Source organism: Gymnoscopelus braueri (genome assembly GCF_963280865.1).
Source record: "Gymnoscopelus braueri genome assembly, chromosome: 11".
Lineage (NCBI taxonomy): Eukaryota > Metazoa > Chordata > Actinopteri > Myctophiformes > Myctophidae > Gymnoscopelus > Gymnoscopelus braueri.
Window position 1 is genome coordinate 37876436 of NC_137613.1, and position 16852 is coordinate 37893287.

Sequence of the window (16852 nt, forward strand, 5' to 3'; positions counted from 1 at the left end):
GTCAATCTCATGTTTGCCACAGGATGAAAAAAGCCGAAGGCAGAGCGAAGCCATAAAGACTCATCCTCAGAGTCCTCAGCTGATTCTGAAGAGGAGGAAGGAGTAAGTGTATAGATGCATATATGGACAGCAAGAGATCAGCCTTTTTGCAGGTGTCAGCATCAAAAGCAGTAAGCGTGAAACACAGAGTCTGTACTGTCCTGTGTGAGTAAAAATCAACAACCAAACCTCATGCATATAACCTTTTTCAAATTTTAAAAGTGTCCTGTGTCACTTGACACTGGGATATTGTATTGCTTGCATACAGTAGCAAAATGTACCATTACCAGTATTCTACGGACATGTCCACACTAATGCGGAATTTGCTTATACAAATTCAAATGATTTTATGACGTTTTCTTTCCATATTATGGCAACACAATAGAAATGCACGCACAAGGACACTTGGTTGGTGTGTTGGTTCGTGGACTGGCCATTTGGCATACCGGGCATATGCCCGGTGACCCGCTGGGCCAGTGGGCCGGTGGCCCACCCAAAAAAAATAAAAAACCCGTTTTAGGATTATTACGGTCATTTCCGGGTCGCGCGGCCCAATTATTGGTTACTTTAACGTTTGGGCTGGTAGCGGTGGCGTAATTTACACAGGGTTGCCGGGTTAAAGCAGTGAAAACGTTGCATCATGACAAAGTAACTACGCAACCCGACCGCTACCAAAGTGTCCGTGTACTTTTAAACAATGTTTGTGTGTGTTTGCACAGAAGGAATGTCTAGGTGCGTTGCAGTAGCTATATGCCATTTCCACCAAATGGGTTTCCTTGTACGGTTTACAACGCTATTAACCTTGCTGAGATTTGTTGCAAAATAGCTATATATATGAAAGAATACTGCTTGTACTTTAGACAGTTTTCATTTGAAGCAAAATCTAATACATATATCAGTTAAAGGTAGGGGGGGGGGGGGTGGGTTAAAAAGGTTGAAGTACTATATTCTGATAGTAATCATTGCTACAGAGAGTTTGTTCGGTCACAGGGGTCTCTCAGAATATAGTACATTTTCAGGTAGGTGACAAAAGTATTTAAGCCAATCAGGAGAGAGCACTGTTTAATAAAAAGCTGGAGAGACATGGGAGACTCCTTTTACTGAACAAACGCTCTATAGCAATGAGTACTATCAGAATATAAAGCTATTTAACACTTATTTTAACCAAAGTAAATCACTTACCCTACCTTTAATTTAAAGCAGGCTAACTTTATGTTGTGAACTATTTCTTCCCTAGATGCAGTCTAAAAGCAAACAATATTTGCAAAGAGATTATGCAAGATAATGTCCAAAAATAATGTGTGTGCTCTGTTGGTGAGCAGGTGTTTTACAAGTCCAAGACGGTTAACCTGGCAGCTGGGTCATTGTTCAGAGCTTGATGGGGAAAAAACCTCTGTGTTCCTCTGTTGTGGCTTTGAGGCAGTCGTTAACTATTTTGTGGTTTCTCATTTCTACTTTTTCACCAGGTTGAAGCCAAGAAGAAAAAGAGAAGTAGTGAAGAGAAGGACAGAATTACAGTAAGTATCCTACGTCAATGACTGAATGAATGTTATTAGACACAATGCATCAGTTTGGGTTGGTACTAGGCTGAAGAGAAAAAGAGACTATTATCAGAATAGTGATGAATACCATCTCAGTAAGATATAGCTGAATGTTGGATGTGCATTGTACTGAATTAAAAAAAGAAAGAAAGAAAGAAAGAAGCACTAAATACTTAGATATTCCTTATTATTATTCCGTAGCTTAAAGGTAGGGTAAGTGATATTTTTTGGTAAAAACAAAAAGTATTTTTTTAAAAGGTTAAAATACTATATTCTGATAGTAATCATTGCTATAGAGTGTTTTTTCAGTAACAGATGTCTCCCTGTCTCTCCAGCTCTTTAATAAACAGAAAATACATTTTTCGGTAGGTGTCAAAATCTCAGCCAATCAGGAGAAAGTACCCATTTTTAAGCTTAATTTGTATAGTTTTCAGTTCAAATTTTGCATGCTCATTTCTTAGTGTCATCACTTCCAATTTCACTTGTTTAATCTGTGTCCTGATTGAGTTCTCTGTCCTGGTTGGATAAAATTGGAAATGAAAAGAACTACAAAAAAAAAAAAACTACAAAATACATTTTCTGTTTTATAAAGAGCTGGAGAGACATGGAGACTCTTTATATGGACAGGACACACTATAGTAATGAGCACTATCAGAACATAGACCCATTTTGCAATTATTTGAAACTTTGCAAATCACTTACACTACCTTTAACTCTTTAACACCCCTCTTTTTTCTGTAAATATATATATTGTTGCTATTAGTGTTGTTACTGATCTGTATTGTATGTCTTGTTGATGAAAATTAGTACAATGGAAACAAGCACACTGCGGCTTTTTTCCTTTTATCCTTTTAGCATAGCCTTTTTGACTGTACTGCTGTACTGTTAACAAATGTCTTAGTATTCAATCAATCAAGTATTCAATCAATCAATAAAACTTCACATTGTGGAAATGCCTGTTAATGTTTGCACCCTATTTCCACCACAGGACAAATCGAAAAAGAAGCGGAAAAAGAAGCACAAGAAGCATGGGAGGAAGAAGAAGAAGAAGGCGGCAGCATCTCAGTCTGGCTCCGATTACGAATAAAGCCTAATTTATACTCTGTGGCACGACCGCGTCACTCGACAAAAATAATGGATTTTCAACTAAGAATTTTAGATTTTCACTTGAATTTAAGTTATTTCCGAATTTCTGTCGAGCAAAGTATGGATTAGCCCTAACAACTGCAGCTTTACACCTCTCATCTTTATGACAGTTCACTAGTTAGGTTTGGCTTTGATTGGTTTGTATGTCTTTTTTCCTCGTTTTTTTTACCTTCTCCACATCCAACTTTGGTGACATCAGTTGAGTAAAGAGGCCAACAGATTTCTAAACCTGCGTTCCTCTTGGACACAAAGGTGGTGGTGGGGAAAGTAAAGACTAGGAAGCTTTGGGAGTAAGGGGCCGTCAGCCCTTTAAGTGGCAAATCTACATTATCTTTTATTTGTTTTGGTAGTTGGATTGTATTTTTAAGGTCGGTTACAGGGACGGATTCAATTTTCAAATCTGCCCTTGTTTGACCTGCCATTTGTGGATCTTATCTACTTGGCGTGTAATAATTCACTTGTTAAATCCTCATTTACCAGAGAGGGAAAATGTCACGGGGCAACCTGTGCCCTACAGACATTAATGAGGAACTGTACATGCACACACTGCACAACTGCTTCCCAATGCATTTACCAGCAAGCCGGCTGGGAACAGTATTTAGTAGTGTTGTATTGCATGTGTCCTTATGGATATATCTGAAGACATTCTAACACTCAGTGACTGAAAGGGGTTTTAAATGTTTATTTGACACTGTGTGGGCAATTTGAATTGTTTGGGGGGTCACCTGTCTCTCCTCTAGCCTGGTAAACCCCCTCCCTCCGGAAATCTCATTTGCATTTGATTTCAGGGAGGTCTGGGATTGCGAAGGGAGTAGAGATGGCCGAACACTGCGTGTCCGAACCAATCAGCGGCTGCTAGGGGCGGGATCATCCAATCACCTGCCTAGTAGCTTGAAAAAAAAAAAAACTGTCTGTCATCGATTCTGCGCCCGGAGTCTCAGATGCAAGTACGCTGTGAAACAAAATGTGTGTCGCAAGCTTTCTTCCATTTGACGGTGTCAGGTTATCTCTCCTCTGCAGTGCTGGCAATCCTGTTGATTGGAATGGGCCAAGCACTGTAGAGGAGGAGGGGTGTATGTTTATGTTGGTATTATATGTTGTCTTTAGTTAATAATTGGTGAATGAATTGGCGCCTGGGAAACATTGTAATGAACATATTTGACTTACTTCATTATGACATAATTGTGTAAAATATCTCATGGGCCTTTAGTTAGCTTTGTTTGAGTATATAGTTACCAATTAGTAATCATGTGATGGTTTGCCTCACCTGCTTAAAAGGCATGCTACAGGTGAGGGTACAAGTCCAGTTTGGCTTGAAGCTAGCCATGACAACATCCAGGGGAGAACTACCAGGGCCTTTGTTGCAGGGTTTCCTTGTTATAGTTTCTTAAGGACCTGGTTTGTTTCATTTATTTAGCTGCCAAGTGTGTATTCCTAAATTCTGTTATTTGGAGCTTTTTTTTGGCCAGTCTTATTTATTTTGAATTATTTTTGCCCGGGCCTGCACTGTGAATAATTATGCACATTCTGAGGTAAACAAAATGCAAAAACCTGCATTGGTGGAGTCGTCAACTTTTTGGAGCCTTGGCCGTTCGAGCCTTTTCACAGAAATGCTGTTGGGTTGCAGAGCAGATTCAGCCAATTACCAAGAGCCTATTGTACTACCTGCAGATAATGACTTCTATTGTTTAATGAGTTCTGTTCAGCAGCACTCATTTTCCACCTTTGTATGCTGGCCCTCTCAGAGTTGAGGGATAATTTATTAATTTATTTAACCTCAAAATTGTACAGTACTTGAGTACGTGCTTAGTTAATTTACATCACTGCTCTACCACCTCGTTTTTTTAAGGGGCCACAAGTTCACCTAGGCTAGGACTACATTTGAAAGGGACTTAATTTATTGTTTTTTTTATAATTTATATGGCCTCTTGATTCAAATATAAAAGGGGAAGACAGGATATAAATCGAGGGGATTTATTTATTTGCATAAATAAAAACAGGTAGTGTAGCTCATACAGTCATGGTTGACACTTTGACACGGGGCGGGATCAGGCTGTGTAGCTGTATATAAAGACGGGTTCTTTTGGTGAAGAGTTGTCTGACTTCTTTGTAGCCTCCTCACCCAGACATCTGAGAACACCTACGCAGCCATACAAGGTAAGTCACAATTCTTTGTTTTTACCATTCTCTTCTTCAGTCGTGTAAAGTAGCTAAGTATATTTACTTAAGTACAATTTTGAAGTCCTTTTACTTTACTGGAGTATTTCCATTTTTCAATACTTTTACTTATACTCTACTACATCTCAGAGGAAAATGTTGTGCTTTTACTCCACTATAATTAATTGAATACTTTAGTCACTAGTTACTTTGCTCATTTTATTATAATAACAAAACATACATTAACATCTTCAGCCCTATATAGGCTACTTCGGCTATTTTCAAAATATATTTGAAAACTTGAAATGGGACATTTCTGCATAATGAGTACTTTTACTTTTGGTACTTTTTTTTATATCAAACTTTTACTTGTAACAGAGTATTTTTTAATTTTGGTATTGATACTTTTACTTATGTAAAAAATGTGAGTTCTTCTTCCATCACTGCTCTTCTTTAGATGTGGAAGTGTGCTGCACTGTTGCTGATGGCAGCTGGATGTTCTCTTGGTTACATCTGCCCTGATGGTAGTCTCTGCCAAGATAGCCAAACCTGCTGTGCGACCAAGACTCCTGGGAAATTTGGCTGTTGCCCTTATTCCAATGTAAGTCAACAACAGCACTGCTATTGAATTTGCATGATCACAATAAGACTTACCTGTAAAATAATGTAATACTATATATAGTAATAGACAGGAAATGAATGTCACATGTTTTGAAAATGTAGGCTATTTTAAAAATGAAGAACAAGAACTACTAAAAAAAAGAAACGAATCCATGAAACTTACTAAATGAACTTTTGTAAGCAACATGAACTTAAAAGAAAATATAAGTTGAGTGGCCAAAGTGATTCAATATTTCAACGTATTCTCATCTAAGTTATTCAATCAAACTGACTATAGATTGGGATCAATTTGCTTTTGCCAGGTTGCGAATCAATATATTTAGAAATGGTGTGTGTGTATGTAGGCTATGTGTGAGTGGAAAAATGACCAGATAAAGTTTTAGTACATAGGAGGAGCATTTGATTTTCTTGAAGTACACCCGATATATTATAACTCTATGAGTACACCCCATGGCAATCACCAGGTGCACCAAAAACATGAACTGCACCACATTTGCCCACATTTTAAGGTTTTCGTTATTGGAAAGTGCTTTATAAATGTAAAAGGAAACTGTGAATCAGGCAAGTGGTGAATCAGTGTTTAATTACATTGTGAGTGTGAATAGAGGTAGGCTACACAAAACGTAATCATGAACACAAATTGTAACTTATTGAGCCAAGCAAGCCACACAACAAGCTTGTTCTAAAGGAGAAAGAAAACCAGTTGCCAGTCACGATACAATGACAGCACACGTCTGTCTACAATTCATGCATTGAATTCAGCACCACCGCCGATGGACAGCGACAGCAGGCCATGTCATGCGTGGTGTGACCTAGGAGGCAGTAGTAGGCTATGTTTGTAGCTAAGACATTACCAACACTACAGCAACAGATGCAGAGTTAGCACTCGCAAAGGGGCACCTGTGTTGTTGAAAGTCAACTGCAGCTTGGGAGATTCTGCTAACCCTAGCCGGATAGCACTGGTTAAAATTGATAATACAGATACTGCAGAAGGGTGACAGAAGGTTACTTTTACCCAAACCGGTTGCTTTGACCATAACTATACAGCAGCCATTTTGCACTTACGTCATACTCGGGGTTGGAAACCCCACCAGTAAGATGTTATGGCCCATGTGTGAATATCGATTATAGGGCCCACTTCCACCATTAATTGTGTCAGACAATGCTTAGCAATTATGTGTTAATTGCAATGAGTCTTCCTGTATGCACAACAGTTTGTATTATTGCCTATGTTTATTTTCCCCCAGGCTGTGTGCTGTGCTGACAAAGTCAACTGCTGCCCTAGTGGCACTATCTGCGATGCTGCAACAATCACGTGTGTCGGATCGTCTGGACAGGACAGCTTTCCCATGCTGGAGAAGGTGGAGCCACAGGTGCCAAGTTCTCAGTCCCTCCAAATAGTTCACCTACTGGGGAGAGATTCTGAAACCAGGCCCGACCATAGCCAGGAGCTGGAGATGACCCTGCGCGAGGAGATGGTCCAACCATCCAAGACTGAAGTTGTGTGGTGTGACGACACGACCTACTGTGATGATGGTTATTCCTGCTGCTTCTCACTGGTGGGCGAATGGTGGTGTTGCGGCTACTCCCCGGTACGTTAAGTGTTAAGTTATGATTTATTGAGTACAGCATTAAACCATGGATGTCATTTTGTTGTAGAGGCTCAATAAGCCCAAACTATTTGTAAGAAGTCTAAGCAAATCACTGTGTATTAAGAAATTGCTAACAATAAGAAGTATGTAGGCTGCTGTCTATATTGGTAGAACGGAAAAAATCATTTGCTAAATATTAAATGATTTAACGAGTGTCCGATTTATTTTCAACTGCATGAAAACAAGATTTGTGTGAACTATCAGCTAACCACTTTTGGGCTTCTTGTTGGTTTCTCTGACCTTCTCAGAGTCATTGCTGTTTGAATGGGGCCATGTGCTGTCCTTATGGCTACGACTGTGACAAGACATTCACCACATGTGAGAAACAGGGCTTGCCCTACCCCTTTGCCCCAAGGCCGGCCCTGGCCTCCGTCCCTGGCCTCCGTCCCAGCCAACTACATCCCCAAGTTGAAGAACCAAGTGTATGAACAGGAGGTAAGCATAAGCATATACATTTACAGTGTGGTTATGGAGCCTTTTGTCATAAATAAAGGTTTGTGACTTTTCACAAGGATAAACAAGTTAAAAGTGTTCAACTCAAAAGTAACTCTTGATCCTTATCCTCTACGAGCTGGATTGCTGGAAACCAGCATGTTGTACATAATATATTGTAACATCATGTGTTATGATGCTTTATGGAATGATATGATGATATTAAGCCTTGATCTGTATTTGTTTTCAGATCTAGTGCTGTTCTGTGACTCTGAAGACAGCCCATGCACCAGCTGTGTGTCCCAATGCTGTCCCATGGTGGTTTGTCAACATGCAACATGCAAGACAACCAAAAATGAGAATATCACATTTGGTCTCTATTAGGCACCAAATCCTTGTTTTCAGCTTGAAAAGAATTTCGATCCTGTAAATCGCTGTCGCCTTGTTAAATTGAATGCCTCATCAACGTGAATAAACAGATTTCACAATAACTTATCATGTGTCTTTGTCACGAGTTGTGATTTCATAATTCTTTAAATGAGGAGGCTGGAGAGACTGCTTGACCTTTTATTTGTGGTCTGTGATCTACAGTATTTCTACATGTTTGTCTGTCAGTATTTGTCTGTCAGTATGTTGATCCTATCTTCTTTTCAACCACTGAATGTAAATATTACTTACTCAATACTTGATGAATGAAAAATACTAAATGAATGAAAAAAACAACAACAACACACAAAATAAAATAAACTTACCCTGTCATTATACTCAGTAGCCTACTGAAAGTATTGAGCCTATAGTTACCACTTTTGCCATTACCACCGTTATCCCTCTGGTCCCCAGACATGTTGTTTTAAACAAATAATGTTGGTATTGGTAACTAATGAATGAATGAGTTTTATTTTGGTTGAAAAGTTAAAGCTCTATATTTTGATGATCATTGCTATAGAGTGTTTGTTCAGTAACAGCGGTCTCCCTGTCGATCCAGTTCTTTAATAAATAGATAATACATTTTAATGTGGGTTGCCAATTTCAAGCAATCCGGAGAGAATACCCATTTAATCAGCTAGAATTTTATAGTATTCAATTTCCAATTTTGTCTGTTCACTTATTTGTTTCATCACCACTTCCAATTTCACTTGTTTATCCTGTATGAGTTCTCTATCCTGATTGTTACTGAACAAACACTCCATAGCAATGATTGCTATCCAGCTCTTAGTAAACAGCTGGAAGCTAGAATAGAGAGAGTCAAAGTATGAAGAGTGATCTTTGTTTCATGCGTAATAATGGGTAATGGTGGCTGTCCCCTCTATTTCTCCTTTTGGTTTTGTAACCATGTCCTGCTCGTGACAATATGAATTTCCCCTTTGGGCATATCTTTTCTATATCTTTAAATGTGGGGAGTTGAAAAGTTTGTACAACTCTAGTCCTTAAACATCCAAATAGAAATTTTGGCCAATCATAACAGTATCATACACACTTTTCCCTATCAAGTGTAATCACTCAACAACACACTCTCTGTACTCTTGAGGCTGGAGTCATCCGCTGTGACAACAAGTTCTACTGCCCTGCAGGGAACACATGCTGCAAGCCACCTACACTTACAGGCCAATGGGTCTGCTGTCCCTACCCACTGGTAAGACTCCTATATAGAACAATGGTTCTGGGCTCCAGTGATGGGAGACCCAGACAACTGCTTGCATTTATCTCTACCAGGTACTGGTTCTCAACTTCAGTCCTGAGGACCAGACTACTAATTAACATGAGAGATCATTTGGCAAGAATGGTGTATGCATCATGGAGGGGACTGTGACTTTTGTTCAGCATGGTCCCCTTAATCCAATGCCATCCTTGAATTAAAATGGCATTCAAAATGCCTTATTCATTTACTGTACATGTCACACTTTTACTGAAATGAGGAACTGTATCAATTTTCAGGCGATGTGCTGTGCAGATGGTAGGCACTGCTGCCAATATGGGTACACCTGTGATGCAACCGACTTGAAATGTAGGAAGTAGTTTTACTCTCAGAACCCCTCAGGACCAAAGGAAGATGCAAAGCAAAACTGAGAACATCTCTTTAACACTATATGCTGACATTATCATGAATTAGACTTGTTTTTATATGTGTGCTGCTGATTTTCTGTTCCTCCAATAAAATTTCACAAAGGTTATGTCTACTGTGGAGATTTACTGTATTGGAATATGACAAAGTCGTGCAGTTGGCAACATGTTTCATTGGTCAAAGAGAATGTAACAGGGATATGACCTACGGCTTAGGCCTTGTCTCATTTTCATGCACTGTGAATTTAACCTAGCTAGCATTTCTCAAAGGGCCACTTTGTCGATTTTGAACCCAAATCCCATCTTTATGAAGTATGCAGTGTTTCTTGTGTTTGTTCTTGTGCTTTTGGGTCACAACTCACACTTTCCATTGTGTCCTTTGTACTCAATTCATCATCATGACATACAATACATACAGTACATTACAAAAACACAAAAAACACTCAAAGCAATATAAGATATGTTCACAGAAAAAGTGTGTGTGGGGGAGGGTGGGGGGGGGGGGGGTGGTAGATGATGCCACTCACAAACCAACAAATCATTTCAATCATCAGCAGTGGTTTTAAGTGTCAGGCAATGGTAGATCTTGTGCCCCTTTTAGGGGGTCTAGGTTCTTGGGAGCTCTACTTCCTACTCAGTGTAAGGTACCCTTTGCCCCTGTTGGAAATATGGGAATTTATTAGAAGGTAATTTATGTTCAACAGCTCACTTTGGGATAGAGGCTTAAAATTATAACATCACTTGATTTGCCTAAAGAAGGATTATGATATTGACTGGTTGAAATGCCTGCTGAGGCACACTCGAACGCTTGCAAAAGGCAGAGGCCTTTTGTGGCTTTGCATTTCCTTTATGTGAGCTGCACCCACCACAGTATGTGACATACAGCCTGTATTTATGACTGATTAGTGAGATAACTTGTTCAGAAAATACCCAAGATTTGAGAGATTTAACCAAAGGTTACACGCACACATGCATGTGTGAATCATTTGATTTTCTCATTTATTTAACCTCATGTTATTAATGATTTAATTTACTCATGTACTGTATATGTAAATGCTGATAATATACAGTATAATTGCTTTTACTGAATTATGCTCAGGTATAAGACACACATCTTGGGGGAAATTTACCTCCCCACCCCAGGCAAGTCAGAAAAGGTGCAAACTGGGTTTTGGTGTGTGTGTGTGTGGGCGGCTGTTGAAACAGCCACATACACACAGTGCACACTGACTTCTCGAACTTTCGCCTTCTCGAAGAGTCCCCAACGTGACAACCATACATGCACTCATGTTCTGGGAAGGTCCTCACGAGAGCATCTTTAGGCTTTTTGCTTTTTGGGGCTTTTGGGCCCTTTGGGCTCTTGGGCTCTTTTTGGGCATCTTCTCCTGCACCTTGCTCAGATGTTAAGCAGACTGGCCTGTATTTAAGGCTGAATGAGATCTGAATGGAACCTCTTCAAAAAATGTTTTTAGAACACTAAACACAGTTATAAATCTGACCAGATTGACATGAAAACCAAATTTTATTTGTATTTTTTAGTATTTTCTTTTTTATTGTTAATACATATTTGTAATCCCACAATGAACTGAGGAAATAAAGGGAAGCTTTTAAACTTCCAAAACGCCATAGAAGCCAAGTGTATGTCGTTTTCATTTCACAACTAGGCAATCACAAGTTGATGATTAATGGGTATTCATTTTCATACAGTGTACTTATGGAGTATTTTGTCTCTAAGGCAGGTTTTTTGGTTTTCACTTTGACATGGAAAAACAAGTTTAAAGTTAGTGTCTTCTTTTGTTAGTTTTTTGTTACTTTAATGTCCTGTGGTGGTTCATCAACATGATTTTGAGGACAACCCAAAAATAACAATATCACATTGTGTATATACTGTATGCAATATCCTTTGTCTATCATGTGAATCACTGTCAGACTGTGACAGCCATATCAAAGCTCAATGACTCATTCAATCCTTCATCAACTTGACTAAACTGATTGAATAAGAACTCTTTGTGTTTCTTTCTCACAAGTTGTCATTTCATAATTTTTGAAACAAGGAAGCTGTTCATATCTCCCATGGAGATTTACTGCACTGGAATATGGCTGAAATGTGATCAAGTATTCTCAGTTGGCAACAGGTTTTATGGGTCAAAGAGAATGTAACAGGGATACAGGTGACCCTAGGCCTTAAGACTTTGCATAGTTTTCACTATGCACCATGAATTTGATCATGCTTTTGGTAACATTGGTTCATCAATAGAAAACTAAATCCATAGTTTGTTTGTTTGTTATTTGGACCCCCACCCCCCCCCCCCCCCCCCCCCCGCCCCTCCATACAATAACTTTGTTTTGTTGATCCAGAGAGGCAAAAGCAAAACAATTTTAAATGAAAAATATTTTCATAATTTATTTTGCATTTTTCAACAAACCTTCAATAACTTTTGAGTTGTACCTATGACACATCAAATATGTGGCTCCAAATATAAAAATAAACTATTCTTGGTAGTAATATTTCTGGCAGTCTAAGCATGGATATATAACCATTTTATTTGCCTTCCTATATCAGTGGTAATCCTGAACAGCTCAACACACTTTCCCACCCCACATTTGCACTCTTTCCCCACTGGATGGCGCCACATATCCAATAACCTGACACGCAGCCATTTATGTTTTAAATTATTTAAAGCACTGAAAAAAAGAAAGAAAAAAAACGGGGGGGGGGGGGGGGGGGGGGGGCTTCTGAACATTTTGCCAACGTAGAAACCAGCATCTGAATGACACTGACACCAAGTATCACCTACTACATTACATATAATACGTAGGCTACATAGCCTACTCCATTGAGGGATACAATAAGGCTTCAGAGCCAAAGTCTTACTAATTAGAAATTATATTATATAATATATTATTATATTATAATTAGATATATTTGAACTAAAAAACGTTTTCACCCAAGTCTAAAAAATACATTCCAAAATCATCTGCTCATATACAAAGCATCATGACATTTGCCACTTGATGTCATTCCAGACTCTAGCAATTTGCACACTCTCAAGTGCATCTCAAATATCAGAGATCATAAAATATAAGACTTTATGTGATGTAATAATCTAATGTATAATCATCTATACTAATGTTTTATCCCTCCTTAATGAGTCGATTGGGAAAACTGCCACAACGCTTTAGTCAATCTGTTGTTGCAACATAAACCATTAGAAATTCCACATTCACAAAACAGCATTAACAACATACAGTACAATGTAAAAATAAATGCATACATTATTCTTATGATCCTAATATCCCCATAATGAACCCCCCCCCCTCCCCTCCCCTTGAATTCAGAGGGACTGTAGCAGAGATTTCTGCTGAAAACTGTTCAACACTTAAGTAAAAGTATCAATACTGCAACGTAGAGTCAGGAATTCACAATTTACTTGGGTACAAGTACCAAAGTATTGGTATAAAAATGTACTTAAAGTACCAAAAGTAGAAAATACTCATTATGCAGAATGTCCCATTTCACAAGTTTTCAAATATACAAGGTATAAAAAAATCTTATAGCAGATCTGCTATTTTCAAATGGCCGAAATGTATATAGGGCTGAAGTGGTTATTGTATGTTTTGCAATAATAATCAAAATCTACAAAGTAACTAGTAACAAAAGTTTTAAGAGTAAAAAGTGCAATATTTGCCTCTGAGATGTAGTGGAGTATAAAGTAAAAGTACTGAAAATTGGAAATACTCCAGTAAAGTTCAAAGAAATACCCCCCAAAAATACTTAAGTACAGTACTGAAGTAAATATACTTAGTTACTTTCCACCACTGGTCCCGATCTCCCATGTATGACCATCTCAGGAAGGAAAGCAGCAGACCCACAGCTCCACTGTGAGCTCAGCTCAGGACTCTTTCTGAGGAGGACTGCACCCCCGGCAATAGGAGCTCAACACACGGATCAGATCGTGTTGTTCGCCTCGGGGGGAATGAATCAATGAATACGATGGTTCTGAAGATCAAGGACCAGGTAAATACTGGAGCGATCACACTCATAGTTAACGTGTAGTTCAGTGATCAGTGACAGTGTGTGTGTGTGTGTGTGTGTCTCACTGTTAGCTGAGCCGACTAGCTAACCAGTGTGCAGCTTATTGCTACACAGTAGCAGAGTGTCTATTAGGGAGCACCACGCTGTTGCTCAGTAACAGTTTGCATTCTGTAGAGACAAACTTTTTCATGTCAAGAATCCCCCTAAATGATATGTTTTTGGCTGCGGACCCCCCCCTTCTTAAACAAATATTTTGTGCCAGGGATTTTTCAAAAATAGCAGATCTACAAGCTCATAGTGCAGCACTCGGTGCCGCGCTATGAGCTTGTAGATCTGTTATTTTTGAAGTATAAAATATGGTTAAAATGATTGTGACGCTATATTATTAATTTTTTTGCTGGAGGACCACTCAGTAACAGTTGTATTCTGTAGAGTTAGAGCAGTGGTTCTCAAACGTTTTCATGTCAAGGACCCCCAAAAATGATATGTATTTGGCTGCGGACCCCCCCCCCCAATCTTAAACCCCCCTAGTACCCCCCCCCCCCCGGGCCCCTGGGGGTCCCCGCGGACCCCACTTTGAGAACCAATGGATGGAGAGTGAGTCCATGTCTGTTTACAAAGTAACTGTTTTCATTCAGAGTTCATCATGTCTTAACGAGTTGTTTTGAACATGAAGAACTGTATGGGATGCTGTTTAACGTCAGAGAGTGACAGACACGTAAAAAACCTTCTTCTTCTACCACCGTATGTGTTGTGTGTGCAGTGGTGTAAAGTAACTAAGTACATGTACTCAAGTACTGTACTTATAAGTACAAATTTGAGGTATGTTTGACTTTGTTCAGTATTTACAGTTTTCTCTACTTTTACTTCTACTCTAGTACATCTCAGAGGCTAATATTGTACTTTTACTAATTCTATGAAGACTTTTAGTTGCGAGTTACTTTGTAGACTTTTTTGACCACTTTGAGTTCAGCCCTATATTTTACTCTTTTCTCCTTTTACTTTTACTAACTACTACTACTACTACTACTACTACTACTATTATACAGACTCCTACTTGTAACAGAGTATTTCTGCATTGCAGAATTGATACTTGTACTTGTTGGCTAAGTTAGTGTGGTTAACGTTACCACTGCTAGTTAACCTACATTAATGGATCTTGTAAACTGGTTTGTTATGTTGTTTGTGGTGTTTATTTTGTATGTGGTGATACCATATGGCTTGCCACAGTATACACAGTATACAGTACTGTAGCCTACTCTGCAGTCCAAATGTCAACTTACTTGCTTGGTGTAGGTAGTTATATGTCTTAAGTAATTTGAACTATTGTGCAAATAGAAAGCCATACGTACTGTCTGCAATAGTCCCCTTTGAACTTTAATGAATTCAAACGAGTTAAACTTTTTGGGGCAACTAAAATGTGATTTAGCCTTGTGTAACAGTGCTGGCTCAAGTTGTCCTTATGACTGGCTGCCAGCAACTTTCGCATGCCAAACATTTTCTGAGTAGGAGATTTGGACAGTCACCTGTTGCTGAAGTGAACCAAGCCTGTCTGGAATTACGTGTTGGCAAGCTCCCTGGCTGAGCCAATAATAAAGGAAAATAAACAGCAAATCAAACACACAAACTTCAAATGTGTTAGAAAACATAATTGCATAACTGTTTGAATTACGATGCTTTTTACAGGTAATAAATGTAGAAAAACCATAGAATTCCACCGCCTCTCTGTTAGAGAATCTAGCCCTAATGTCAAAGGCCTGATTTCCTATGTACACACACACACACAGACACACAGACACACAGACACACAGACACACAGACACACACACACACACACACACACACACACACACACACACACACCTCTTCAATGCACTGCTGCCTGTAATGCACTGAATTGTCAACTGTTATAAATAATAGTGACAGTACATTCACAAATACAGTAGTAGTGACACAAAGTGAGCTCTGACAGGCATCAGTACCTAAGTAGCAGGTTGCAGCCCTGTTGATTTAATGACATAGCAACGCCTTGTTGTCAGTGTGACATTTGAGTAGACTGGACTGTGGCTCACTTGCACGCATTGACATTCAGCACTTACAAAAGATATTTAGCATCTCATAGTTCTTGGGCAATATACTACTATTATATATTTAATCTAGAAAATGTCAATATTGCATCACAATATTTAAATGTTTTCACTGTTTTGTTCTTGTTCCTTTGACTTTAATCTTGGCTCACTAGTCATGTCTCTATGGAATACAAATGGAAAGATTGAAAATAGTTTGATTTAAGTAAAAACAAAATATCTTTCTCTCTCTCTCTCTCTCTCTCTTCCAAATTGGGATCGGACCCAAAAATCTTTCATTGTTCGGACTCTACTTTAAACACTTTAACATTTTAGTCTTGCTGCTTCTCACTGTGGTCTGTAGCTGGTTTGACATAAAAGTACATTGTTCAATAGTCCAGCTAAGGATGTTGCATATTAAAGATATGACATTCTTGAGACATTACCAATATAAATGTTTAGTCCATAAAGACTAAACAAATGCTAGTTTACGATGCAGTTCACTAGATATATCTTGTGCAGATATATCTTGGTCACTTGTTCTCATGTTTTTGTTACTTAAAGGAGTAGTTCAGGAGTAGAGATTGTTTTGTTTTTGTCGCATTCCTAAGCCAATAATTCGATGACCGGTCAGTAGGAGACTCAATTGAGTCACTCCGCCGGTCATTAAATATTTGGCTTAGGAATGCGACAAAAACATCAATTCAAGGTTTCATGGGGTGTGTAATTGATAGAAAAATAAGTCATTATTTGGGTGAACTATTCCTTTAAATGTGTTTTTTCTCAACCACAACTGTTCTGTAACAATGTTATTTCGATATGTTGTTTGGACAGATGCAAGGTTCATTGTTTACCTGGCATCCTATATGCAGCTTCTTTTCGGCACTACACATTGTTGTCTCTGCTCTAGTAGCCTACTTAAAGGTAGGGTAAGTGATATTTTTGGGTTAAAACAAAAAGTATTTTGTTAAAAGGTTAAAATACTTTATTCTGATGGTAATCATTGCTATAGAGTGTTCAGTAACAGATGTCTCCCTGTCTCTCCAGCTCTTTAATAAACAGAAAATAAATGTTTCGGTAGGTGTCAAAATCTCAGCCAAT

General features: G+C 38.7%; 2 protein-coding genes and 1 long non-coding RNA gene across 3 annotated transcripts in view; all 3 read left to right on the top strand.

Annotated features, from left to right (window-relative positions):
* The first annotated feature begins 35 nt into the window (after nt 1-35).
* Nucleotides 36-2707, top strand: LOC308094945. The gene is made up of 3 exons (XR_013933999.1): nt 36-102; nt 1506-1556; nt 2569-2707. It is a non-coding gene; the product is annotated as an uncharacterized lncRNA (long non-coding RNA).
* Nucleotides 2708-4763: 2056 nt separating this feature from the next.
* Nucleotides 4764-7894, top strand: LOC308095218 (progranulin-like). Its single transcript, XM_080442191.1, has 5 exons — nt 4764-4883; nt 5341-5484; nt 6752-7096; nt 7405-7591; nt 7839-7894. Exons 2-4 carry the CDS (start codon nt 5341-5343, stop codon nt 7582-7584), a joined length of 669 nt encoding a protein of 222 aa, XP_080298317.1. The 5' UTR covers nt 4764-4883; the 3' UTR covers nt 7585-7591; nt 7839-7894.
* A 5624-nt stretch (nt 7895-13518) lies between these two features.
* Nucleotides 13519-16852, top strand: part of ankrd28a (ankyrin repeat domain 28a) — a 40537-nt gene continuing 37203 nt past the window's right edge. The window contains exon 1 of the mRNA XM_080442196.1: nt 13519-13667. Within this exon, the coding sequence (XP_080298322.1) occupies nt 13635-13667 (33 nt within the window). The 5' untranslated portion in view covers nt 13519-13634. The remainder of the gene's footprint in view (nt 13668-16852) is intronic.